This window comes from Astyanax mexicanus, chromosome 8 (genome assembly GCF_023375975.1).
Source record: "Astyanax mexicanus isolate ESR-SI-001 chromosome 8, AstMex3_surface, whole genome shotgun sequence".
Lineage (NCBI taxonomy): Eukaryota > Metazoa > Chordata > Actinopteri > Characiformes > Acestrorhamphidae > Astyanax > Astyanax mexicanus.
Window position 1 is genome coordinate 26,506,329 of NC_064415.1, and position 25,678 is coordinate 26,532,006.

Below are 25,678 nucleotides of genomic sequence, written 5' to 3' on the forward strand. Positions count from 1 at the left end.
TTGAGGGAGTGGGTGTCCTAATAATTGTGTTCATATAGTAAGCTTATAGCCTATTTATGTTTGTGGTTTCATCAGTTTCAATAATAAATGTTATGGGTTGTCGTACTAATTTAAATGATTTTGAATTTAGTACCTTGTTTTCTTTAAGGAGAGGAGATTGGATTGCTCCCTCGTCACGACACTATCACGTTCGTGATCTCTGATGGACAATCAGATCTAGGTCCCTCCTGCTGCTATGAGAAAACTCAAGGGTTTAAAGGATCACCTCACCTTGAGGACTCCCTACCAGTCTATGACCTCAACATTACTGTTTATCCCATGGACAACCAACCTCCATCTATTACTATTGGTATCCTTAATTCTCTTAACACTCATCGTTTGATGATTTCTGATTTTAGTTGCATTCAATTTTACTTTTATAAATTTAATTGTGAATGAATTAAAATGAGAATATTCAGAATATAATTACTTTATTACTTTAATTCTTAATGAAGATTTCTTTCACCCTCCTCAGATGCAGTGTTTGGGGTGAATGAAGGTGGCTCTGCTTCTGTCTCATCGACTCATTTAAAAGTGACTGATCAGGACACACTTCTAGAGGACCTGCAGCTCATTCTGATCTCTCCACCACAGTTTGGCTACATCGAAAACATCCTGCCCACCCCAGGGTTTGAGAAGAGCAACATGGGCATCAGTATCGGTCAGTACTGTGTGACCAATATGTTTTTTATACAATAAGAGCAAATATCAGAACTGAAATCTAAGCTAAACCATAGGGTATACTTGTGTTATGTTATTTTTAAGAATGTCAACGCTTAATGACAATGCAGGAGCACTTTGTAGTGCTATAATTACAGACTGTAGTTTCCTGTTCTTCTGGGGGTTCTGTGGGGTCCTGAACTTTGAGGAACAGAGTGGAGTAAAAGAAGCATAATAAAATATGCAGAGAAACACTACCGACTATGGTTTGTAATTAATATACAGTTTGCAAAAAAAATAAGAGACCACTTCAGTTTCTAAATCGGTTTCTCTGATTTTACTATTTTAGCAAAAAAAATGAGTAAAGCGAAAGATTGCTGTTTTATTCTATAAACTACGGACAACATTTCTCCAAAATTCCCCCCAAAAAAATTGTCAATTAGAGCATTTATTTGCAGAAAATGAGAAATTGCTGAAATAAAAAAGATGCTCAAATAATGCAAAGACAATTAGTTCATATTCATAAAGTTTTAATAGTTCAGAACTCAATATTTGGTGGAATAACCCTGATTTTTAATAACAATTTTCATGCATCTTGGCATGTTCTCCTCCACCAGTCCTACACACTGCTTTTAGATAACTTTATGCCACTCCTGTTGCAAAAATTCAAGCAATTCAGCTTGGTTTGATGGCTTGTGATCATCCATCTTTCTCTTGATTATATTCCAGAGGTTTTCCATTTGGTAAAATCAAAGAGACTCATAATTTTTAAGTGGTCTCTTATTTATTTCCAGAGCTGTATGTTATTATTTTTGTATTATTATATTGTCCTTTATAAGAATAGAAGTGCTCCTATATGCTCAGTGGAGCTGAGGCATTGTAGTAGGACAGTGAGTGTAGTAGGGGTGGTGGTCATGATATTGCCACTTAACTGTGTAGTATTATGTGTAAAATAAAATACTATATATGATGTCCATCACTTACCAACATGTTTGGCTCTCACATGTTCTGTCTCTCAGCCTCGTTTTCCTACAGGGACGTGCTGAATGGACACATAAACTATGTGCAGTCCAGACACCAACGGATTGAACCCACTGCTGATCAGTTCATGCTGTGTGTCTCTGATGGCAAACACCAGTCCTCTGCTAAACCCTTCTACATCATCATCAATCCAACTAATGATGAAACTCCAGACTTCTTGGCTAGGAACTTTACTGTGAGTTAAGAACAATGCTGGAGCTAAACTATGTAGAGATATAGAGATGAATTTGTGATCATGAATAAAACATGCATTATAGATTATTGTCGTGGTGTAAGGGTGATCATGATATTTTACGCTAGTGAAAATGGAGGTATGTTTTACAGGTCCGTGAGGGAGATATGAAAGAGTTGGATCCTTCCATTATTAACGCCGTGGATCTGGATGTTCCCAGAGATCGTTTAACCTTCAGCATTGTTCAGCAGCCCCGGCATGGTGCTATCATGGGTAGGCTGCATGGTAATGAAGTGGCCCATTACAAAAGATCTGCCCAAAAGCTTGGAACTGAGGTCTATGTGCAAGACTTCACAATGGAAGATCTCAGAAATGGTACTGGTTTATATTTTCAAATGCTTATTGTGGACATTCTACATTCCACAAATATTTTATTACTGCATTATTAGTTTTTGTCTTGTAAAACAATCTGTATCATTTATAGTCAATGGCATATGAGTATAATCTATTCACAGTATCTTCTGTAATGCATCCCATGGTTTGACACCTTGTGATTTGAATGAATTACAACCTATGTCTCCTCCTCAGGAATGGCTCTAATGTATATGCATGATGACTCAGAGAGTGAGCTGGATGGCTTCATTATTCAGCTCTCTGATGGGAAGCACCAACTACAGAGACACATGTTGGTGAAAGTGTTGCCTGTCAATGACGAGGAGCCCCACATTATTCGGTATGAATGCAAAACATGTATAGACATGCTTTCTTTTCCTGTATTAGACTTGTTCCTCTAAATATAAAAAGAACACATTATGGTGATATAATTAAGCAATAATACGATTGGTTTGGTTATAAACACTCTGCAAGTTAAAATAGTTCCATAGCTTTTCTGTTTGGCTTGTAAGCGCTGGTTTACCTGCTAGGTTACCTGTATGTGGTGGAGTAATACATAGAAAGCTTCGGTCACAGTGCATTACCGGCTGATAATGGCACTCACAGAAAACTCTTTAGCAAATCACATTGCAGGGTCAAAACTAACTGTGGTATAATTACCTCTGATAGTGCTATACATAAAGAAAAACAATAATCCACAATATGGTATGTGGCACAGGAAGTTTATCTTGATTTACAGTTGTTAGGTTCAATCAAATCATTTATAAATTGGCAACAAAATACAATGTCATAAAGTTTAACAATGTTTAATACATGTTTTTGTTAATCATCTTAATAAATAGTTAATTTTTTTCATCAAGCAATTAAAACAAAATACATATATATATACTAAGAGAGAGAGAGACATGTCATCTGCTGGTGTTGATCCACTGTGTTATATTATCAAGTCTAAATTCAATGCAGTGTTTTCCTGGAAAATCTTACAGCACTTCATGCTTCCATCTGCTGACAACTTGTATGGAGATGTGGATTTCATTTTCCAGCAGGACTTGGCACACTGCCCACTCTGCCAAAATTACTATTGATCCATATAATATTCTAATTTTCTAAAACACTGATTTTGGGTTTTCATTGGCTGTGAGCCAAAATCATCAACAATAAAAGAAATAAACACTTAACATAGATCTCTCTGTGTGTAATACATGTATATGATATATATACATTTCTCCCATATGAGATTTGTGGTTGCATAAAGATAAAAATACTTTTTAATACAAATTTTAGAATTTGTTGGGTGAGTTAGTCCACTATATGCCAAAAGTTTTGGGACGGCTGCTCGTTCATTGTTTCTTCCAAAATCAAAGATATTAAAAAAGAGTTTATTGGAGTAACTGTCTATACTTTCCAGGGAAAGCTTTCTACTATATTTTATAGAATTGCAATGCAGATTTAATAACATTTAGTGACATCCCTAACTCATCCCAAAATGTGTGGATGGAGCACCATTCTTCCAAAAAAAAAAAAAAAAGCAGCTCAATTCCTGGGGTGGGGGGGGGGGGGGGGTTATAGTCCTCTAGAGTCTAGACCACACTTGATATTATATATGGTGCCAACAGGCTTATGTGTATCTGTCCATCAAGTTCATGCATTCATTAGAAAGGGACATACACTGCATGTGCATACTTTACTGTGTGATTTAACTCCAACACTTTATAAGTAACTTAGATGATTAGAATTCACCACTAGAAGCATTAAACTTGGTTTTTAAAACAAATTGTGATAAAGTGAGTCAATGACCTGCGTTAATGCCTTTGTATTTGTGTGTACTGCAGGAATACTGGGATTGAGGTTGAAGCAGGAGAATCTAGACTCATTTCCAGTGCTGTCCTCAGTGCTCATGATAATGATACTCCTTCCAGTGCTATTATCTACGTGTTTGAGAGCATTCCCACTCATGGCCTACTTCAGATCAAGGTTAGTGCATGAAGCATGTTAAAAAAAACAAAGGTCACTCATTATCCATGTTGTAATGAACTACAGCTCTGGAAAAAATAAGAGATCATTTAAAAATTGAATTTCTTTGGTTTTACCAAATTGAAAACCTCTGGTATATAATCAAGAGAAAGATGGATGAGAACAAACCATCAAACCAAGCTGAACTGCTTAATTTTTTGCATCAGGAGTGGGATAAAGTTCTCCAAAAGCAGTGTGTAAGACTGGTGGAGGAGAATATGCCAATCATTTTCTGAAAAAAATAAACGCTCTAAATTACAATGTTTTTTTTTTTGGAATTTGGGAGAAATGTTGTCCGTAGTTTATAGAATAAAACAACAATGTTTATTTTACTCAAACATATACCTATAAATAACAAAATCAGAGAAACGTATTCAGAAGCTGAAGTGGTCTTTTTTTCAGAGCTGTATATTATATTTTAAACTGTTACAAAAGTGTAAAACCTGCTATGTTTTAGCAGTTACAGATGTCACATAGCGTGTATCATATGATACCACTATACAAACAGCTGTGGTGATTTCTCAGGCAGGCCTGGACTGGGTGGATGTATCAGCAGGAATGAACTGCTCTCAGGAGGATCTGGATATGAACCTGCTGCGATATGTACACACTGCTCAGCCTGGAAGTCACACGCAAGACCAGTTCGTCTTCCGTCTACAAGATGGACGGAACCGTTCCCCTGCACAGCACTTCCACATCTCACTAAAGGAGCTGGGAAAAGGTAATCAAGACCAGATTTTGATCTAAGGAAAAGATGCACATGCACACTCCAGCTCTAAGCATCTTACTAAAAGTTACTTTATGCACAGTATTAGCAATAAGCAAGTTAAAAATGCATGAAATGAACTTCTAACATTTAAAATGAACATGTGGTAAGACATGAGTTACATAATGTATAACAGCAGTCTTTACCTTCACACAGGCTCTAGATTCAACCCAAATGATCAGAGATGTATAGTACCAAAATAGAACTACATCACTACTGTACTTATGTATTAAAATAGGTACTTATAGTATATAATTATTTAAGTACTTATAAGAAGACACACATGCTCCAGTTCTGCCTTTCACTCTGCAAGTCTTCTTTCTGTAACACAATATTGTACTTTTACTTTTAGTCCTTGAGTGGTACATATTTACAACAAACTACTTGCAATACTTAAGTACACAAAATACAGCTCTGGACAAAAATAACAGACCACTTATGAGTTTCTTTGATTTTACCAAATTGAAAACCTCTTGAATATAATCAAGAGGAAGATGGATGATCTCAAGTCATCAAACCATGTTGAAATGTTTACATTTTTGCACCAGGAGTGGCACAAAGTTATCCAAAAGCAGTGTGTAAGACTGGTGGAGGAGAACATACCAAGATGAAAACTGTGATTAAAAACCAGGATTATTCCACCAAATATTGATTTCTGAACTCTTAAAGCTTTGTGAATATTAACTTTCCTTTTGCATTATTTGAGGTCTAAAAGCATTGCATCTTTTTTGTTATTTCAGCCATTTCTCATTTTCTGCAAATAAATGCTCTAAATGACAATATTTTTATTTGGAATTTTGGAGAAATGTTGTCCGTAGTTTATAGAATAAAACAACAATGTTAATTTTACTCAAACATAAACCTATAATAGCAAAATCAGAGAAATTTATTCAGAAACTGAAGTGATCTGAAGTGATTAATTTTTCCAAAGCTGTATGTGGTTTATACATCTCTACTAATGATCCACACCTGAAACATATTAGTGATTAAAACTCATTGATTTTAAACTCTCAAATGTTAGCATATGTTTTTTAATACAATGGATTAGCACTTCTCCACATCAATGGTGATTTCAGATGTATCTGTCAAGACTTTATAACTGGTATCATAATAAGGTTTGTGTCGAACATGCTTGTTCTTCAGGTGACATAGCATTGTTTGTAAAGCCACTGCGAGCCAGCCGTGGAGAACACATTGTGATCACCACTGATGTCCTGCTGGCTGTGGATGGTGCTGATAAGCCAGAGGAGCTGCTGTATGTAGTCACAGTGCCTCCAGCACACGGCCACGTGGAGTACATTAAACACACTGGCTTTCCCATCGACTCCTTCAGCCAGCTTGATGTGGCAGCTAATCTGGTGTGCTATGTCCATGACAACAGAGCTACGTCACCCAGAGAGACACTACAGTAAGCAGAATACAGTTGTTCCTCAATGGTGTTGGTAAAGAAACTGTTACTATATCTTTTAATATGTAGAGTACTAGTCAAACTTCTTTACACACCTTAACTTCAGTGGTTCTTCATTATTTTACAATCTTTTACATCATACAAGTCATCCAAACTATGAAGATATATGGATTAATAAGTAAAAACAAATTTATAGAAACCAGAATGTGTTTCAAATTTTAGATTTAAAGATTAAAGTAGACACCTTTGCCTAGATGACAACTTTGCACATCTTTGCATTTTCTAAGTAAGCTTTATGAGTTAGTAACCTAACTTTCAGTTAACAGCTGTGCTGAACTTGACAAGAGTTAATTACTTGGATTTCTTGTCCTCAGGTAGAGTTGGTGTACAGTGAGTAGCCCTACTTGAGTAATATTCTAATCCATATTATGACAAGAACATTCTTTAAGAAATGAAGAACTTTAAAAGTATCCTCAAGCGCAGTCACAAAGACTATCAAAAACATTATGATGGGGCTCCGAGTGGTCCAGCAGACTAAGCGCTGCCACTATAATCAGGAGATTGCCTGTTCAAATCCCGTTCATGCAGCTTGCCATCAGCTACCAGAGCCCTGAGGGAGCACAATTGGCCTTGCTCTCTCTGGGTGAGTACATGGCGCTCTCTCGGTACATCAGTCCAAAGGATGTTGTTGATTAGCACAAGGCGTCTGTGAGCTGATGTATTGGAACCGAGTCGCTGCGCTTTCATCCGAGTGCACTGTGATGCTACTCAGCAATGCTGCTTCGGCAGCAGTTGGAAAAAAAGAGGCGGTGGTTGACTTCACATGTATTGGATGTGGCATGTGCTAGTTTTTACCCTCCTGGTGTTGGGGCATTACTTGTGATAGGGGGAGTCCTAATGAGTGGGTTGGGTAATTGTCTGTTTAAATTAGGGGGAGAAAATAGGAAAAAAATAGAAATAAGTCTATTAAAAAAGAAACATTATGATGAAACTGGCTCTCATCAGGACCGCCCCAGGAAAGGAAGACTAAAAGTTACCTCTGTTGCACAGGATAAGTTCATCAGTTACCAGCCTCAGAAATCACAAGTTAACAGCACCCCAGATAAAAGTCTCTTAAATGCTGCACAGAGTTTTTTAGTTTGTTTAACACTTAATTTTACTACAAGATTCTGTGTTATCATTTATAGTCTGGATAACTACATTATTTATATACAAGGTAGGATAAAATATATAAAAAAAGAAAAACACTGAATGAGAAGGTCTGTCCAAACTTTTCACTGGTACTATCTGTTAAAAAAAAACAAAAACATTATTGTCCAGCTATACAGTTTGGTGGCCTATGTCTGCAAGTACTGCATACTGCTGTACTGATTTGTGTGTCTTTGCATGCATTATGCTTAAGCTCTACATCTTTCTAATGCCTTGTTCCTTCTAATCTGTTTCTAGGTTTGTCATCAGCAACGGAAAATCCACACGTAATGGTACTCTAGAGATTTTGGTGGAGATGACAGACAGGATTCTGCCTACACTAGTTCAGAAAACTGATCTACGTGTTCCTCAGGGTTCCACCATCACCATAACCCCTGATAACCTTCAGCTGACGGACCCAGACACCCCTCCCCATTCTCTGATCTTCAGGCTGGTCCAGCCACCTCAGTATGGTCAACTGATAGTGAAAGGAGTCTCAATAACTGCAGGAAGTAACTTTACCCAGCAGAACGTTCAGGATCTGGATGTGGCATACAGGCACTCTGGTGGAGCTTCTCAGATTGATCGTTTTATATTCACTGCTGCTGACAGCACTGATAGAGGCTTCCTGGTGGACGGGAAGGTGCAGAGGGAACCAGCATTCTTCACCATACAGGTGAATACTGTACCGTAAATGTTATATATTTTTTATATCATATTGTGTGTAAAACTGTGATTAACCATACATACCGTGTGTGTGTGTGTGTGTGCTCAGATTGAAACTTTAGACAGCTCTGCCCCCAGAGTGATGGTACTGGAGACTCTGTGGAAAGTGGAGCTTCTTAAAGATGGGCGTTATGGAATCTTTATCTCATCAAGAGAGCTGAAGGCTCAGGATGCAAACTCTGCAGATGAGGACCTCATCTTCCATATACTTAGAGTACCTTTCTTTGGTTACTTGGAGAATGCTACCAATGGTAAAAGAAATATAAAAAATGCCTGAATTCATAGTTTCATAGTCTGCATAATGCCACATTTCCTGTTAAGACTATTTGTAAAGGTTGTCAGCTGAAGGAGGCATGAAGTGCTGTAAGATTATCTGAAAAAAAAACACTGACTGTGGACTCTTGATTTCCAAATGAAATGCAAAATTTACTGATGGTCAATGATGGTTTGGAGAGACATGTCATCTGCTGGTGTTGGTCCACTTCAGCACTTCATGCTTCCTTCTGCTGACAACTTTTATGGAGATGCGGATTTCATTTTCCAGCAGGACCACACTGCTAAAAGTACCAATTGGTCTTTTATAACGATCTAATTTTCGATTTTAGACAGGCTTTTGGGTTTTTATTCATCAACAATAAAAATAAATAGATCACTCTGTGTGTAAAACATCTGTATAATGTATGTATTTCACATGTTGAACTGAATTACTGAAATAAGGTAACTTTTCAATGATATTAAATTTTTTTGAGATACACTAGTATAATACCTTATTTTAACGTTACAAAGAAGTTGAAAGTAAGTCTGTAAGGATGTAATATGTGTGTTTTCTGTATTGCTCAAATCGTATCTAATCTTCTTTATCTGCAGGCGAGTTTGTGCGTCAGCGGTTCACTCAGAGGGATCTGAACAGGAGGAATATTCTCTATATAATAAACTCTGCTGTGGAGGCTTTGACTGACAGCCTGGAGTTTGCAGTCTCTGACCCACTGGGCAACACTGGATCTGCTCACAAGTAAATGCTGTTTAGAGATCTGCTCAAAAGTGTATTAATATACAAAACTTTAGGTGTCTGAAATTTGCTTTTTTAATTTTTATGTGGACCCAAGAGTACAGTATGTACAAGATAAGATGACAAGATGAACTCCTAGAACATAGGAATCTTTGTTATGATCTAATCAGGCCTGGTGAAAATCAGCTTCTATGAACTGAACTGACCAGTTACTTCTATGAAGTATATTAAAAAAATATTTCCTTATCAAACTTTGATGTTAGTGGAAATACACTAATTTGACATTTCTCCAAATATAGAGATCTGGAAAAAAATAAAAGACCACTTCAGTTTTTGAATCAGTTTCTCTGATTTTGCTATTTATAGGTTTGTGTTTGAGTAAAACTATGGACAACATTTCTCCCAAATTCCAAATAAAAATATTGTCATTTAGAGCATTTATTTGCAGAAAATGAGAAATGGCTGAAAAAAAACAAAATATATGTAGTGCTTTCAGACCTCAAATAATGTTTTTAATCACAGTTTTCATGCATCTTGGCATGATCTCCTCCACCAGTCTTACACACTGCTTTTGGATAACTTTATGCTACTCCTGGTGCAAACATTCAAGCAGTTCAGCTTGGTTTGATGGCTTGTGATCATCCATCTTCCTCTTGGTTATATTTCAGAGGATTTCAATTTGGTAAAATCAAAGAAATTCATTGTTTTTAAGTGGTCTCTTATTTTTTTTCAGAGCTGTAGAATTTTATTAAAAATAAATAAATATTTTTTTTTTTTTACAGGTTGGAGTTCAGCTGGGCCAGAGTGGAGCTGACTAAGACAGAGCATAGTGTGTGTGAAGGCCAAGGACCTCTGTCACTCACCATTCAGAGGACGGGTAACATGCAGGACTCTTCATATATAACTGTTAAGGTAAGATCTACTCTATTTTAACACAAAAAAATCTCTAAGCAGCAGGAAAAGATGACCAAAGTATATTTTTTATGGGGTTAAATATGGATTGGTGTTTTCACGTATGAGCAGAGATGTATAGTGACAAAATAGAACTACTTCACTACTGTACTTAGATACTAACATACTATATCTGTATCTTTTACTTTTACTTCACTACATATTTTCCATGACTACATTATTTCTCGTTACAGTTATAAAAATGTCACCAATCATTCCAGACCCACATTATCACTGTCAGAGTGGTAGATGCTCTGCAGCGTCATCAGGCTTGATAAAGCTCCTCATCATCAACTGAATTAAGCGATCAAGAACTTATAGTCTTATAACAAGACTGCATTACTCCCATTCTGCCCATTCTGCTGCCTGCCTGAAATATATGATATAAAAAATCATATCATAATCATGACTGCTTTCTGTAGTAACTACACAACACAATACATGTACTTTAACTTTCTGTACTACAAAAAATGTTGAATATTTTAGTATTTACACCTAAGTGTGGTGCTTAAAGAACACTTCAACTTCTATTAAAATCATGCTTCTGATAGAGCACTTATAATTTTACTCAGGTCTGGGTCTTTAGTACTTTATTCATGTCTGCTTATGAGTGTGCAAGTGTGCACTGCCACCTTGTGGTTGTCTAGGAATCTTGCAGTTTCAGTGAAGTGTGCTGAATAACTAATATGAGTGTTTTTTAATTACATCTTTTCACCTCTTAGGTAAAAGAAATCACAGCATCTGTTGGAAAGGACTTCATGCCTGCTCCCTCAGCTTTGATTCAGTTTGATCCTGGTACTGTATAAACTTTCTGAACCTTTGATTTCAAATATTCTCTATTGCTGTGAAATTTAAGACTTGAGACTCAAATATTAGTGTCATGTTAAAGAAAAAAATTAGCAAAAAAAAATTAAGAAAAAATAAATAAATAAGATGATTTATTGGTAACCCTAAATGCAGTCGATCAGATATGATATCTGGTATTTGACATCTGAAAAGGGCTGCACAAAATATTGTTTCAGGATGGTTATCCCAATATGGAATGTTTTAAAGGGCAAATAATATGCTTCAGCATAAAGAGAAATCTACACTGTTTTCATTTTCACAAAAATGGTGCTAACAAATAATGAACAAAATAATCTAATCTACTATAATCCTACATTTGTAAATATATACATTCCTGACATTGTCCTTTATTCTTAAAATTAACACATAGCCTTACATAGTACATAGCCTTTTATATAGATATTTAAAGATAATACAGTAACAAATATTTTACTTTATTACCTTTAAATATGTACAGAGATGAGATTGGCCACAGTGCTCCAGTGCTTATCCAGCAGGTCCAGTATTTGTTAGCAACGTTAGCCATAACATCGTTGCTACTAAACTAACGAAGCAGAAGTCAGACACCAGAATGACACCAGAATGAACGTTAAGTAATCTATATACCAGACCAAATCCTGATCATCTATGTCTATCTCCAAAGGCATGAGCACTCGGCAATGGAGGCTGGAGCTGTTGCAGGATTCTCTGGAGGAGGCTGAGGAGGTGTTTGAGGTGACCGTGGATTCTCCTGTTGGTTCTGTACTGGGAGGAAACATCAAAGCCACCATCACAATTCTGGATTCCAGAAATGGTCCGTATGTTATACAGACTTAACCCTCTTGTTATGTTCTGGGTCAAATTCACCTGTTTTAAAGTTTGAAGGTCTAGGAAAAATAGTTAAAAGTATTTTTTTCCAATATTAATCTTCTGCTGCTTGCCTTAATTAGCGTAATCAACATACAGTATAATATAAAAATGGTTCAATTCACATAGTTGCAACCAGACCTAAAGCTAAAGCTAAAATGCAATGTTATGTTTCAAACTTGTGTTTTATTTGCTGGTCTTTTAAAAGTAATAAAGTAGTGAAACATTTAAAAAAGTTGTAAACATGTATTTTTTTTTAATGAAAAACGAGTGAATTATCCTATTTTGAAGCATTACCTGTTATAGGTAATTAATTAGTAATGGAGTTAGTAAATATTGAAATCTTACATTTCTTTAGACCATTGTACATTGGAAGCTGACTTTTACATTAAATGAATATTGCTGTGTAAAGGAACTGCTTGCTCTATTAAGGCCCCATTTTTTACGATTTTCTGTTATAGTTCAATTTATAGGTCAATTTAGCATGATTTTTTTTGTCAGAATACACAGTAATTAATTTTTACACAACCATTTTCCAACCTGTTTTTATTGTCTAGAGATAAACAGACTAGTCTTGTTGTTGCTTTTATTGCTTTTGTCTTTTTTATTGCTTTTTCTTGCAATGTTCCCTTTGACATCACAGGTCCAATAAGAGGATGCAGTTCTTTTTTGCAACTTCATTTCTATTTATAGACTGCATAAACTGGAAATAAATAAACAGACCTGTTGATTAAAGTTAAATTTGACTTACTGTAAAGATCCCATTTTAGAGACATTGGGTTTTGTGGGAGTTCCTAATTGAGTGTATAATTTACTAGCATTCACCCAGGTTTTTTTCTCTACAGGGCAGTGTGGTGAGAAACCACCCCAAAGGGGAACAGCTCTTCAGGGTAAGGAGGTACCGTTAGGGCCCTACCCAAAACACGGCTCCATCCAGCTGGAGACTTTACCCATCACTCTGGGAGATGTGGCGGTCAGTACCAGAGGTGATGATTTGCCTCAGATTGTTCCTACCATCTCTAAGAAAAGACTGAGAACTAAAGGGAATGGAAAGAATGTGAGTTTTTTTTTCTTATGAAATTGGTTTCTTAAAGAATAAACATTTTTTGCCGTTTGTGTAAACTCTTGTATATTAATATTCATTCACAGGTTCCGCCTTCTTCAGTCATTCGAAGTGGATCTGAGGTTGTTTACACTGTAAGCTGGACCTTTATTCCATAGTTTTTTCATAGTTACAGCACTACATAATCCACATGTAATCAGCACAACAGTCATCTATTCCTCACAGAACTGTACAGTACAGGATTTGTTAAATAAAAAGTCAGTAATATTGAAAAAAAGTAATATTGTATGTAAATGTAAATATTTATCCAAGCTTAAGAACAAAATGTTTTACAGTTTCACTCATTTTATTGCAGTATAATGGAATCATGTCACTGACAGTGGAGGACGACACTGCACCTCTCATCACTGGAAGAACAGCTGAGGTTCAAGTGACCAGTAGAGGACAGCAGCGTTCACTTCCAGCCAGAATCACACAGCAGCGCACAGCACGGCCTACAAACACCCGTAAAAGCTCTGCAGCTCAGGTAAAAAAAAAAATATATATATTTATATTTATATGTATATATATATAAATGAAAATGTTGACATTACATATATTTATATAAAAATGTTTTCAAACAGGATTCACTACTGACTTATGAATTTGAATTTATTCCAAATCAAATTTCAAATTCCTTGTAAAGGCAAGCAGACTGTAAACAAACCGTGACGGTCACTAAGGCCACTATATCTAAATATGGACATTGTGTGTACCTAAAATGTACCTTTTAAATCACAGATAGATGTATTGATTAAACATGATTACCTAATTAATAAGCTGTTTTGTGGCTTTAAAGTAAAACCACCAAAAGAAGAACAGAAAAACCTGCCCAAAAAAAAACAGGAAAACTATAATTAATACTAATACTTAAATTAATACTAATTGTTTGCATATTTGGAATTTTTATTGGCCATTGACTTTCTTTAAATCATCTTTTTATTGGGTTTTACATTGTTTGCAACAATATAAAAATATACAAAAATATACAGTCCAGGGTAACAGTATAATACGGTCAATAAGTTTGTGTCTTTTTAATGTAATAATCAGTGTTGGGAAGGTTACTTTTAAAATGTAATCCCTTACAGATTACTGATTACATCACTCAAAATGTAATTTGTAACGTAATCAGTTACATTACTTCAAGTGAGTAACGTAATCTGATTACTTTGGATTACTTTAAATATTGTCATTTTTTTAAGCCTGAATGAATGTAGCAACCACATCTTGCATATTATCCTTTTATTTTTCTTTCCAGTTAACAATAGATAAACAAATAAAACAGCCTTTTCAATCACTCTATAAAAATACTTATGAAAACATTTCATCAAACAATTTTATGAAACACTTCTATAAATTGATGATAAAACCATTTAAAACCAAACAATGTAACAACAACTGTAAGCTATCTATTTGCAGGTTTGCCACCAGTGTTAATTTTGACAACAAATTTTGAGTCTTGTGACGAAAATAGTATTTAGTTTTAGTCACAATTTAGTCATCTGAAATGTTTTTAGTTTTAGTCGACTTAATGTCATAAGAATATAGTCTACTAAAATTACAGTAAATTTAGTCGACTAAAATGTAAAGGGTGTAAATGTAAATGATTTTTTCATCAGTTCCCTTGAATTATTAACTACACGTATACGAAATGAAACGTTTAATAACCAATTGAGTAATATTGTTAATGTTTGAAAGTGAAATATATTTATATATGATTTAATGTATATTATTATTATTATTGTAGGTGTGTGACTATACATATGTTACATTTAAAATTTTGCTCTAGAAATCAGGTCATAAAACATCTGAATAGTTCAATTAAAGTTTAAACAGAGCTGTAGATGCAAAAACAACTTTTAAAGGATCTAGTTTTATCTCCAGCACATCTACTGGAGCTACAGTCTATAAATGAGATCAAAACAAACATTCACACACTGTCCTGTAGAGATGCTCTCAGGATGTACTGAGAGACGTCATGAGTTAAAGTGAGAAACTTATGAGAAAGTGCTGTAAGGAACTTTACACAGACTTTTGGGTTCATAGATTCACTTATTTTATTGTTTTATTTTCGTTATATTATTGAGTTCCTTTCTGACCTGCTGCTGCTTTAACACTAGCTATATCTTTCCCACTGTGAGACTAAACAGATGATCTGATCTTAATGAGTGAGTTCTGTATCAGTTCTGTGTTTTAGTGCACTGCCGAGTTAAACACCCCATCAGCTCATGAAATAACATCAGCATTATCATCACATTATCTTGTTTTTCGCGACGTCAAAGGAGAAATATATCGACTCTCCCCTCTCTCTCTTCCTGCTGAACACTGTCGAGTTAACTTCCAGTCGAGCTCCGTAACGACAGGTTAATTCCCGGGTTTGTAACTGAGCGCGCGGCGCCTCCGCTAAAGTAGCAGTGATTGGATCTCTTCCTAACTGGTCCCTACCTTTCACAGAACTAAATCAGTTCTGATTGGATTTCGTCCCTGCCAAACATTTTCGTCTCGTTTTTATTCGTTGACCAAAATGTCAGTTAATTTCGTCTCGTTGTGTGTGCGGAGCCGCTGTCTGCCCCTCCTCCCTGTGTGTGTGTGCAGCGAGACGGGAGGAGGGGCAGACAGTTCCCTGTCATATCAGAGCGATTTCACACCAAAATGTTATTTGCGTTTTGTCAGTGTTGGATTGGAAGAGCAAAAATAGGAAAGTACCGCAATGTAACCCTTTTATTTTTAGCAGAGTAACTGTAATCTGATTACCACTTACTGAAGCAGTAACTGTAACGGATTACAGTTACTCATAATTTGTAATCTGATTACGTAACGCCGTTACATGTAATCCGTTACTTCCCAACACTGGTAATAATTATAAGAACACGTTTTCTACATGAGTTCTAATGTAAATCATAGGTTAGTTTTTCTAAAGGTAACCATTTGTCATTTATCTGCTTTAACCACAACAGAATGCTTTGACCATAACAGAACACACTTTCTAGCAAAATAAAAGAAACAAAAAGAAAATATGTTAAAAGGCTAATGGTATCCTAGCAATCCATTTTAACAATTTATCTTACAATGAAGGAATACATTTTTATTTGCGGTTGTTTGTTTTGGTGGGCACCATCCATGTTTTTATCTAGTGGGGAAACTCTTGTGTTTGTTTGGAGGGACTTTTTTTGTCAGGTTTCCCTCCAAAATAGCAGGAGGTGACATCACAACATTTCCTGTTTGGCTGCTATTTAAGGCCTCTGCAAGGCATGTAGCGAAGTGCTTTTTAGGGCTTTGTTTTTAGGGTTTTGTTTGGGAGCACTTTGTTTTGTTGCGTGCTTTACAAACAGTACATATACTTGTGCATATTTTTGATAGTTGAAAATAGCTTATACATCTTATTATTTTATTTATTTATTTTTATGCAACTGGAATTCTGGAATGTAATAAACACTTGCAAGCAGCTGATCTAAGGTCAGCCTGTATTGTCCTCAAATGTTTCTAAATAAGTTAAAAAAAATCTTATCTGTGATCTCAGAACTGTCTGTTGTTAACCTAACACATGACAACATAGACAGACCCTCATACCAAGCATTGTTACAGTTTTTTGTGAAGAAAAATCCCACGTTGCATTGGTTTATTAATTTATTGATCATCATTTGTCAAAAAATTTGAATTTGTGAAGCACAAGCCATCAAACCAAGCTGAACTGCTTGCATTTTTGCACCAGGAGTGGCATAAAGTTATCCAAAAGCAGTGTGTAAGACTGGTGGAGGAGAACATGCCAAGATCCATGAAAACTGTGATTAAATGCTCTAAATGACAATTTTTATTTGGAATTGGGGAGAAATGTTGTCCGTTTTTATAGAATAAAACAACAATGTTCATTTTACTCAAACATACACCTATAAATAGCAAAATCAGAGAAACTGATTCAGAAACTGAAGTGGTCTCTTAATTTTTTCCAGAGCTGTCTGTATATAACTTTGCAATATAAATATGCAGAACACTGACTAGACTTGGTTTGAAAGTTTTATTAATTTTCCAGCAGATTTATCATAAAATTAATGATAAACCTAATTAATTATAATATTCGTTTATCATTAAATCCTCAGATTATTTCCAGACCTGTCTCTAAACCCTGCACTCCAGAGCTGAGAGGTTTCCTCCATTATAACGAGAGCTTGGGTCAGCTGCTCCACTGCAACGGAGTCTCCTGGAAAGCCTGGGCTGCTACTGATGAGGTATGATGTTCTTGGCAGGGATAAAAAAGTAATAATAAAAATAATAAAGGGGTGATTAGTCTGGTAACTAATGACCTGATTATATTACGTATCCAGGCAGTGAACGCTCAGAAGTGTCCACAGGGATGGACGTACTGGAGCCACCAGTGCTATATGAGTCCAGAGATTAAAGCCACATGGAGCGAGGCTGCTAGGACGTGCAGAGAGAGGTAAGACCAACGATAAACTGCAATTAAAATAAAATAATAAAAAAATGTTCCCTAACACATAAATATATCATGTTTTTTACACAGCTTCCAAGCAAACCTGGTCAGTGTTGTATCAAAGGCAGATATGGACTGGTTGTGGGACTTTAATGAGAGGAAGCCTTTCTGGATAGGTATATTTTAACCTTCTTATTATTTTTCTGCTGCACTTTTGCTGCATATGTCAAATTGTGCTTCCCTAGTGTAAACCTAGAGTTAATTACACAAGATCTGTAAACAGAAACAGTGCTGTTAGCTCGTCCTTAGCTATAGCTCCTAATGCTGTAGCCTGGGTTCAGGCAAGGCCAAGGTGGGCAAGGTTATGAATTCACTGGTTGATGTAGACACCTAAGGTCTCTCTGATCAACTCGTATTTCTGAGGATTTTCTTTTACAGACTGTCCTGGCTAGGCTCATGGTGGGGCACACCATGCTTAATTTTTCGTTGTATATCATAAAGAAACATGATACAGGACTATGTCGACATTGTCAGCAAAGGGAAACTGCTGAACATGTTTTCCTTTCCTGTGAAAAACTTTCTGAACTCAGGGGCACATTGTTTGATGCACTGAAAGGAAAGGGGCATACAGATCTCTCCTTAATTTTTCTTAAAAATATTGGATTATTCCATGTTATGTAAATCTTCGCCCTCCGGGCCAGTATGTGGCAGTAATGCACTGTTTGCTGGTTTACCATCCCCCATTAAACCCAAAAGAAGAAGAAAAAGAAGAAGATTTTCTTTTACTAGCTACTGCAGACAGTGGAGGCTGAAGAACAGTTTCATGTGCATGCATACACAACTCAGAGAGACCTAGTATTATACAAAAAGTGGATTTTAGCGGAATCAGACCTTTAAATAAGAGTGAAGTGAAATAAAATACATTTATGTTCAGTCAAGGTGCCTTTTTTTTTTTTAGTTGTTTTAATTTAATCAACAGCCATTTATCTGTTTGTTTTGTTCTCATCTTTCATTCCTCTCACTTTAGTGTGCAGCTATTTTTTTCTGTTTTTTTTTTTTTAATAAACATATCCCTCTCTCTGCAGGCTTGAATGACCGGGAGGGTAAAGGTCGTTGGGAATGGGTGGGCGGAGAGCCCGTCACTTACACCAACTGGAGGCAGAGTCCTCCTCGAACCCGGAAGAAAGGGAACAAGAAATGTGTTTTGGTCTGGAAGAAGACAAAATGGCAAATACGAGACTGCAAGACAGGAAGAAAGCAGCGCTATGTTTGCTACGTAAAAACATGAGCTTTAAATCATCTACACTCTTCTCACTTTCAGTCTGAGAATACAGAATGAAAGACAGTGCACTCAGTAAACAGTCAACCAGCACTCTGTACATGCTGGACCTCAAATATCACAACGCACTGACTTGACCCCAGTTCTTGTAGTACTGCAGCTCTAAAGTGTTTAAATGAATATCAGAGATGTTTGAGGCTGGTTGCAGAATGGAGGAGCTCATACACGTTCATGTGGCGTAAATTGAAACAAAGACTATGTATAGTTTATGTATATTGAAGTTAAACATGATTTTGGTCATAGCTTTTTTTTTTTTTTACTGTTAGCTGACATCTTTCTCTAAAGTTACCCTTAATACTGTTTTTTTTTTCCTTAGGTATATGTTTGAGTAAAATGAACATTATTATTTTATTCTGTAAACTATGGACAACATTTCTCCCAAATTCCAAATAAAAATAGAGCATTTATTTGCGGAAAATGAGAAATGGCTGAAGTAACAAAAAAGATGCAGAGCTTTCAGACCTCAAATAATGCAAAAAAAACAAGTTCATATTCATAAAGTTTTAAGAGTTCAGAAATCAATATTTGGTGAATCTTGGCATGTTCTCCTCCACCAGTCTTACACATTGCTTTTGGATAACTTTATGCCACTCCTTGTGCAAAAATTCAAGCAGTTCAGATTGGTTTGATGGCTTGTGATCATCCATCTTCCTCTTGATTATATTCCAGAGGTTTTCGATTTGGTAAAATCAAAGAAACTCAAACTTTTTAAGTGATCTCTTTTTTTTTATATGTATATGTTTGATACACATATTTGTATATATTAACACTGGAAATCTGATCTGGTTCAAATAACACAGTTGTATTAAAATAATTGTGCTTTGCATAATTATACCAGACTCAGCATTTAGTATTTGTTACAACTGTCTCGTCCTCCAACTGTCATTAATGGCTGGAGCTGGAAACAAAGTTTACATTATCCGTTAAAGCACAGATGTGGAGTTTGCTTGTGTAAAAATATTATATAATAATAATCTTAAGCTTAAATGCCAACATGTGTTGTGTTGAGCACTCTTACCACTGTTATACACCATAAAAACTAGGATGGTTCAGAGCTATGCAGATTATGATAAACCTGCATTTTGTGTCGACACTAAAGCTGTTCTGGATTTTCAACTCTTTTATACTGTAAATGTTCACTGTGTTCATTGTAATAATTTTTTTAGCATATTTATTTTATGTTATGTATGTCTAGTACATGTATGTTATGATGTATGAGTTCAATGTTTTATGAGCTTGAATTAATAATGCAATGTAATGTGCCATTCATTTTTCATTTGAATTATTAAACCAATTAAAAATATTATCAATACCAAATTGTAGTTTATCTGTATACTATGGGCCCTATTTTAGTAATCTATAGATGAGCCATCAACCACACACAGTGCAGCTTAATTTAAGGTGTCAGTGTGTCTTTGCTATCATAACGACGGGAAAAGTATGCCTTGCGTAGCTCAAAATGCGCAAAAGGCATGTACTAATCATCTTAAATAATCATGGGTGTGTTTTGGGTGTAACATGAATTAAACCAATCAGTGGGCCACTTGCCATTGCCTTCAAGAACCAGATGCATTCTGATTTTGGTGGATTGGTATTTTAACAGGGCAGCTCTTCTGTGCTTCTCAGCAGAGGAAACAGATCTACTCGTTCACACTGTGAAGGTGCGTGAGAAGGTTATTTACAGGAACAGTAGTGTTATTTTATTTTGTATTCTGTTTATTGTTAATGGAAAAATTTGATGTCCAAGATAGCAATGAACATCTGGCTGTTGACATCTGCCTAGGTTTTGATCAGTCAATGATGAACCTGGGTTTTCCCGTTGTCATGACAGCAATACGGCAGAAATGTACCTATACACACCTCACATCCAGATCACCACGCCCACTAGCATATATATATATATATATATATATATATATATATATATATATATATATATATATATATATATATATATATATAAATAATTTATGTTGCTATTTAAGTGATGCAAGGCGTGAAAATAGACTGTTGGTGGGGTGTAAGATAACAATAAGCATTGTGACGTGCCTTGTGCAGTGTTAGATATAGGGCCCTGTATGTGAAAATGTTTGTGGACAAACAAACAGAACCAGTACATGATATAGTTAACATATTTTTATTAAACAGCTGTTAATCAATAAAAATGAAATAATGATATAGAAATGAAATTATAATTAATAATTACAAACAAAATCAACTTTTTTCAGGATTTCAGTTTTGTTCACATACGAAATAAGGCACAGTTAAGAAGTGTCCGTCTAGCCATGTACAAAATGCAATCATATTTAAAAATAAAATAAGAAAAAAAAATGTACATCACATTCAAATAAACCAAAACAATGTACCAATACATTTTGTAGTAAATTAACATTTTAAACACACAAGCAAATATTTTAGACCAGTTTAAGACACCATTGTCAAACGTCAGTTTAAGTTTAGACACTGAAGAGCGGTAGCGATCTACTGTTAGAGGACGCTCAGGAATCTCGTCAGTTTTCGTCTGTGCACATTTTTTAATAGGAGTTTAATAAGACATTCATCGTTTCTTACTGGGGTGTAGAATTGATTCTAATAATTGAGCCCTTTCAATAATTAACCATATATCAACCATTCTTTTACCAGTCAATTGTTTTATTTTGTACAAGATATTTCATTTTAAATTCTCATGAATGAAGAAATACAGCTCTGGAAAGAAATAATAATAGCCGCTTAAAAATGATGAGTTTCTTTAATTTTACCAAATAGAAAACCTCTGGAATATAATCAAGAGGAAGGTGAATGATCACAAGCCATCAAACCAAGCTGAACTGCTTGAAGTTATTCAAAAGCAGTGTGTAAGACTGGTGGAGGAGAACATGCCAAGATGCACGAAAACTGTGATTAAAAACCAGGTGCATTCCACCAAATATTGATTTCTGACGATATTTTTATTCAGAATTTGGGAGAAATGATGCCTCTAGTTTATAGAACAATGTTCATTTTACTCAAACATATACCTATAAATAGCAAAATCAGAGAAACTGATTCAGAAACTGAAACGGTCTCTTATTGTTTTCCAGAGCTGTATGAGTAAATAAAGCACATTTTAGTTTTTTCTATGAAAAAAGTTGTCAAAATAAACAAAAACAAAGAACTGATTCCTCCAAAAAGGAAGAAATGGACAATATATGGTTAATCTCTGTTGTTTTGTTGCTGTGATACGCCTGGGTGTGCTTCTAAAATCTCTACTGCTCTGTACCCTCTGTTTAAATTCCTGCATGTCTTTAGACATAGATAATATTTCTACCATAAATTAAACCAGACTGACACAGTCTTCTCTCCGTCTTTGTCTGGCTCAGTGTTCTGGACTTGATATCTTAAGATAGTTTGATATCTTGATAGTTTAAGGGTGCAAATTTATGCCAGTAATTTCAAAATAAAAACATAATTCTGAGAATGACATTAACTCACATTTACAGGCTGTAAAGCATTACTAGCTTAGTCTTTTCTGAAGGCCAACAATAAACATCAGGAAATATTAAAATATAATCATAACCATTGACCCTTCCAGAGAAATCCTCCCTCTGGTGAAGAAGAAAAACAAACCCCAAACATACAAAAACTGCAACTGCAAAAAAGCATCCATGAGCACAGTGGTGCAAACACAGCAGATCATCCATACGCTGACCCTACTTACAGTTTACTGCATTCTGAGACGCTCACATTATTCAAAAACGTACATACACAGACTGAAAAAGTACTGAAGGAGTGAATCTAAGTTTTAAACTTTTTATTCTCCTTTGGCTCATAAATGTGCAACAGTAAAAGTCTCATAATGCCACAGAACTGCTTCTTGAGTGGATATGACACAATCCACAGGTAGTAGACAAGTGGAGACTCTACGTGAGGGACTAATCAATCTCTTTGGCATCGGATACTAAATCTCTAAGTTCAGATTTTTTTTTTTTCAACCTGTTACAGGAGGCAACACTGCTGCATAGTTCTTAAACTTGGAATCATTAGGTCTAAGTGGTCATTTGTTAATTTTCCAAATGGAGCCATTCACATGACCTCTAAAATTTCAGTTTTTTTGTTACAGTTACAAAAGGCTGTTTTGGGTCGGGTAGAACAAAATCAGAGTCTGTAACATTCATACAATCAATACCATCACACCATTCAAAATGATGCTTGATGTCATAGGAAGCCATGCTCATCCAGTCCTTTCAAAGAAACAGGATTCCACTTCACCATGGGTTTACTGGAGCTTTGGGCTGAAACACAGAACATTTATGATTTAGAATTAAGTACAGTCTAATAATGAGAATTTGGCCTGAATACACAGTTCTAGAAAATCCTTTAATTGTTAAAGAACATTTATTCTTTACAATGAATTCAAATTTGTTAAAATAATTCCTGAATCGGATGTTTGGTGACATATGTGTCACAGACCCTTAAGGTCCTTACAGAGCTTTGTCCCTTACTTTATCTCAAAGTCCCCAAGTGACATACAGTATACTAGACATCCTCAGAGCATCACTACAGGACAGTGTGTGAATCTGTGATCTTGTGACCTTACTTTGAGGTTTGCTTGGTTATTATTGTAGATAAAACTTCTACAGCTCTGTACTATTCTATTCCATATGTTATAACATTAAATCATTTAAATGCTTTGTTACATTAGGACCTATCCTTAAAATATTTATAGTGTTGTGTCCACAGTAAGAAATAAAGTAAGGGATAAGATATTAAATCTACTGTTAGCAAATAAAAAAACAAAAGTATTAAAAATTATAAAGCAGTGTAATAAAGATATAAAAAAGGTTAAGGGAAACTTAACAGAAAGGTAAAAATAAGCAACTAAAACAAACAAAAAATAAAACAGTTGCAGACTGTGTGGATGAGTTCAGAGAGTAAGAGTTTATAATCACTGTGTGAAACAATAAAGCTGAGCTTTTGAGTTTTCTGTAGTAAAATCTGATCACTATGTGGGAATAAATATGCAATTTAATTTGCTTGGCAATTATTACTGGTGGGTTTAATTGATACTGGGAGGAGTTTGTTTGTGGTTGTTATAAATGTGTCTTGGAGAGACGTGTAGCTGAAACGGGCCTTAAATCACCTCCTGATGTGATTTATATAATGCAATATTATTTAAATATAATGCATATTTGGGCAATCCTGATACTCAAAATGCATGAAGAAACCAGGTGTAAACAGGGTATTTGGTATATTTAAAGAGAATTAATGGCACAAAATCACAGAACCTTTTTTTCGGAACCATTATTTAGAAAAATAATGCAGATATTTAGGCTGTGTTATTACCTGTTTCTTGTCTGGGTCTGGAGAAGTCTGGAAACTGTATGTCTGAAGGAGCTGGGGATGCACTTTCCCCTCGATCACTCTCACCAGATGATGTGTGGTCTCCTGGTTTGGAATCTGTGGTCGTCATGTACAGAGCAGGCTTTTTCTTATGGTACTTAGCCCTGTAGGTGTCCGTCATGCAGTTATCAACAGAAAAGTAGGTGGTGGGGATCGCACACTCTCCTGTGGTGGGGGACCCAGCCCGAGGCACAGGGAGTTTAGGGCACTTCTCCTCGCTCTCACTGGTGGACAAATCAGTCCTTTCCTGGTCAGAAGAGCCAGATTTTGAGCTGGAGTCTGATGAAGAGAGCATGGTTTGTTCAGGAGAGTTCTCCATCCACTTCTCAGGACTTCTTCTGGATAGAGCTACTCCTTTACGGGCTGGAGACTGGGGTCTGGGATGAGCAGAGTCTTGGATCAGGCCCTTTCTGTTCTCCATTCTTAGAACGTGGGTTTTGGGGGGCAACGGTGGCGCTGAGGATTGGTGGTAACTCTGGTAGGGCTGCTGAAGAACAAAAGGAGCTGCACTGTCAGTTTGAGGGAAAGCATCCTCCTGCTCAGATAAAGGACCAGCGAGGTCATCAGAGCTGTTCCACTCCGAGCTGCTGGTTTTGTGCAGGAAATGAGACCTGGTGTCGTCGTCCATCTCATCTGTAGACTTCTCCATTCTCTCAAAGACAGTAGCAGGCATGTACTGGAAAGCTCGTCTTTGGCAAAAGGAAGCAATCAAGATAAAAAAAATGTGTTCAGAACATGATAAAGACTCTAGAATAACTGCATGAACACATAAAAATAGTCATTAAAGAAATGCTTAAGCTAATGTGTGACCTCACCTGTGACTTTCGGGACTCAACTGAAGTTCATCACCTTTGTTTTGAAGATCTCCTAGGAGATAAACAACAAATTATACAAATTATACATATGCATACATACATATATATATATATATATATATATATATATATATATATATATATATATATATATATATATATATATATATATATGTATATATACACACATACATACATACATATATACATATACAAATGTTAAATATTTAATAGGCAAATGCCCTTGTCTATGTCATGGTGATAAATGGTTTCATCTGGCCCAGCAAGTATATTTAGAACCAATGTTTTATATGGTGACCAATTAATTGAGTTGATTTAACTGCTTATTAAAGGAAAGCAGTTTACCTTAAATCGCACTGACACTGCCATATAGGCATGAACAGGAAGAGAGTCAAATTCAGAAGCAGGACCAATCAGAATCTTTATTTTCAGGAGGATGAACAGGACAAAAGTGAGTCAAACTCAGAGCCAGAGCCAGAGCCAATCAGAATCTTTATTTTATGGACAGACGGGACTCCCATATCATGAACTCAGC

General features: G+C 35.8%; 2 protein-coding genes across 2 annotated transcripts in view; one reads left to right on the plus strand and one right to left on the minus strand.

Annotated features, from left to right (window-relative positions):
- frem1a (Fras1 related extracellular matrix 1a) overlaps nt 1-20,470 on the plus strand; it is a 47,107-nt gene extending 26,637 nt beyond the window's left edge. The window contains exons 17-37 of the mRNA XM_022678323.2: nt 149-349; nt 515-700; nt 1,719-1,915; nt 2,065-2,287; nt 2,501-2,645; nt 4,138-4,279; nt 4,844-5,039; nt 6,228-6,492; nt 7,939-8,356; nt 8,456-8,657; nt 9,274-9,418; nt 10,198-10,327; nt 11,089-11,161; nt 11,856-12,005; nt 12,904-13,115; nt 13,208-13,255; nt 13,477-13,647; nt 17,258-17,386; nt 17,483-17,595; nt 17,680-17,765; nt 18,675-20,470. Coding sequence (XP_022534044.2) covers nt 149-349; nt 515-700; nt 1,719-1,915; nt 2,065-2,287; nt 2,501-2,645; nt 4,138-4,279; nt 4,844-5,039; nt 6,228-6,492; nt 7,939-8,356; nt 8,456-8,657; nt 9,274-9,418; nt 10,198-10,327; nt 11,089-11,161; nt 11,856-12,005; nt 12,904-13,115; nt 13,208-13,255; nt 13,477-13,647; nt 17,258-17,386; nt 17,483-17,595; nt 17,680-17,765; nt 18,675-18,877 — 3,635 coding nt within the window. The 3' untranslated portion in view covers nt 18,878-20,470. The remainder of the gene's footprint in view (nt 1-148; nt 350-514; nt 701-1,718; nt 1,916-2,064; nt 2,288-2,500; nt 2,646-4,137; nt 4,280-4,843; nt 5,040-6,227; nt 6,493-7,938; nt 8,357-8,455; nt 8,658-9,273; nt 9,419-10,197; nt 10,328-11,088; nt 11,162-11,855; nt 12,006-12,903; nt 13,116-13,207; nt 13,256-13,476; nt 13,648-17,257; nt 17,387-17,482; nt 17,596-17,679; nt 17,766-18,674) is intronic.
- A 579-nt stretch (nt 20,471-21,049) lies between these two features.
- LOC103035264 (inactive ubiquitin carboxyl-terminal hydrolase 53) overlaps nt 21,050-25,678 on the minus strand; it is a 66,952-nt gene continuing 62,323 nt past the window's right edge. Inside the window, exons 15-17 of the mRNA XM_007255169.4 lie at nt 25,123-25,174; nt 24,251-24,996; nt 21,050-23,199 (exon numbers count right to left, since the gene is read on the minus strand). Of these exons, the coding sequence (XP_007255231.3) occupies nt 23,123-23,199; nt 24,251-24,996; nt 25,123-25,174 (875 nt within the window). The 3' untranslated portion in view covers nt 21,050-23,122. The remainder of the gene's footprint in view (nt 23,200-24,250; nt 24,997-25,122; nt 25,175-25,678) is intronic.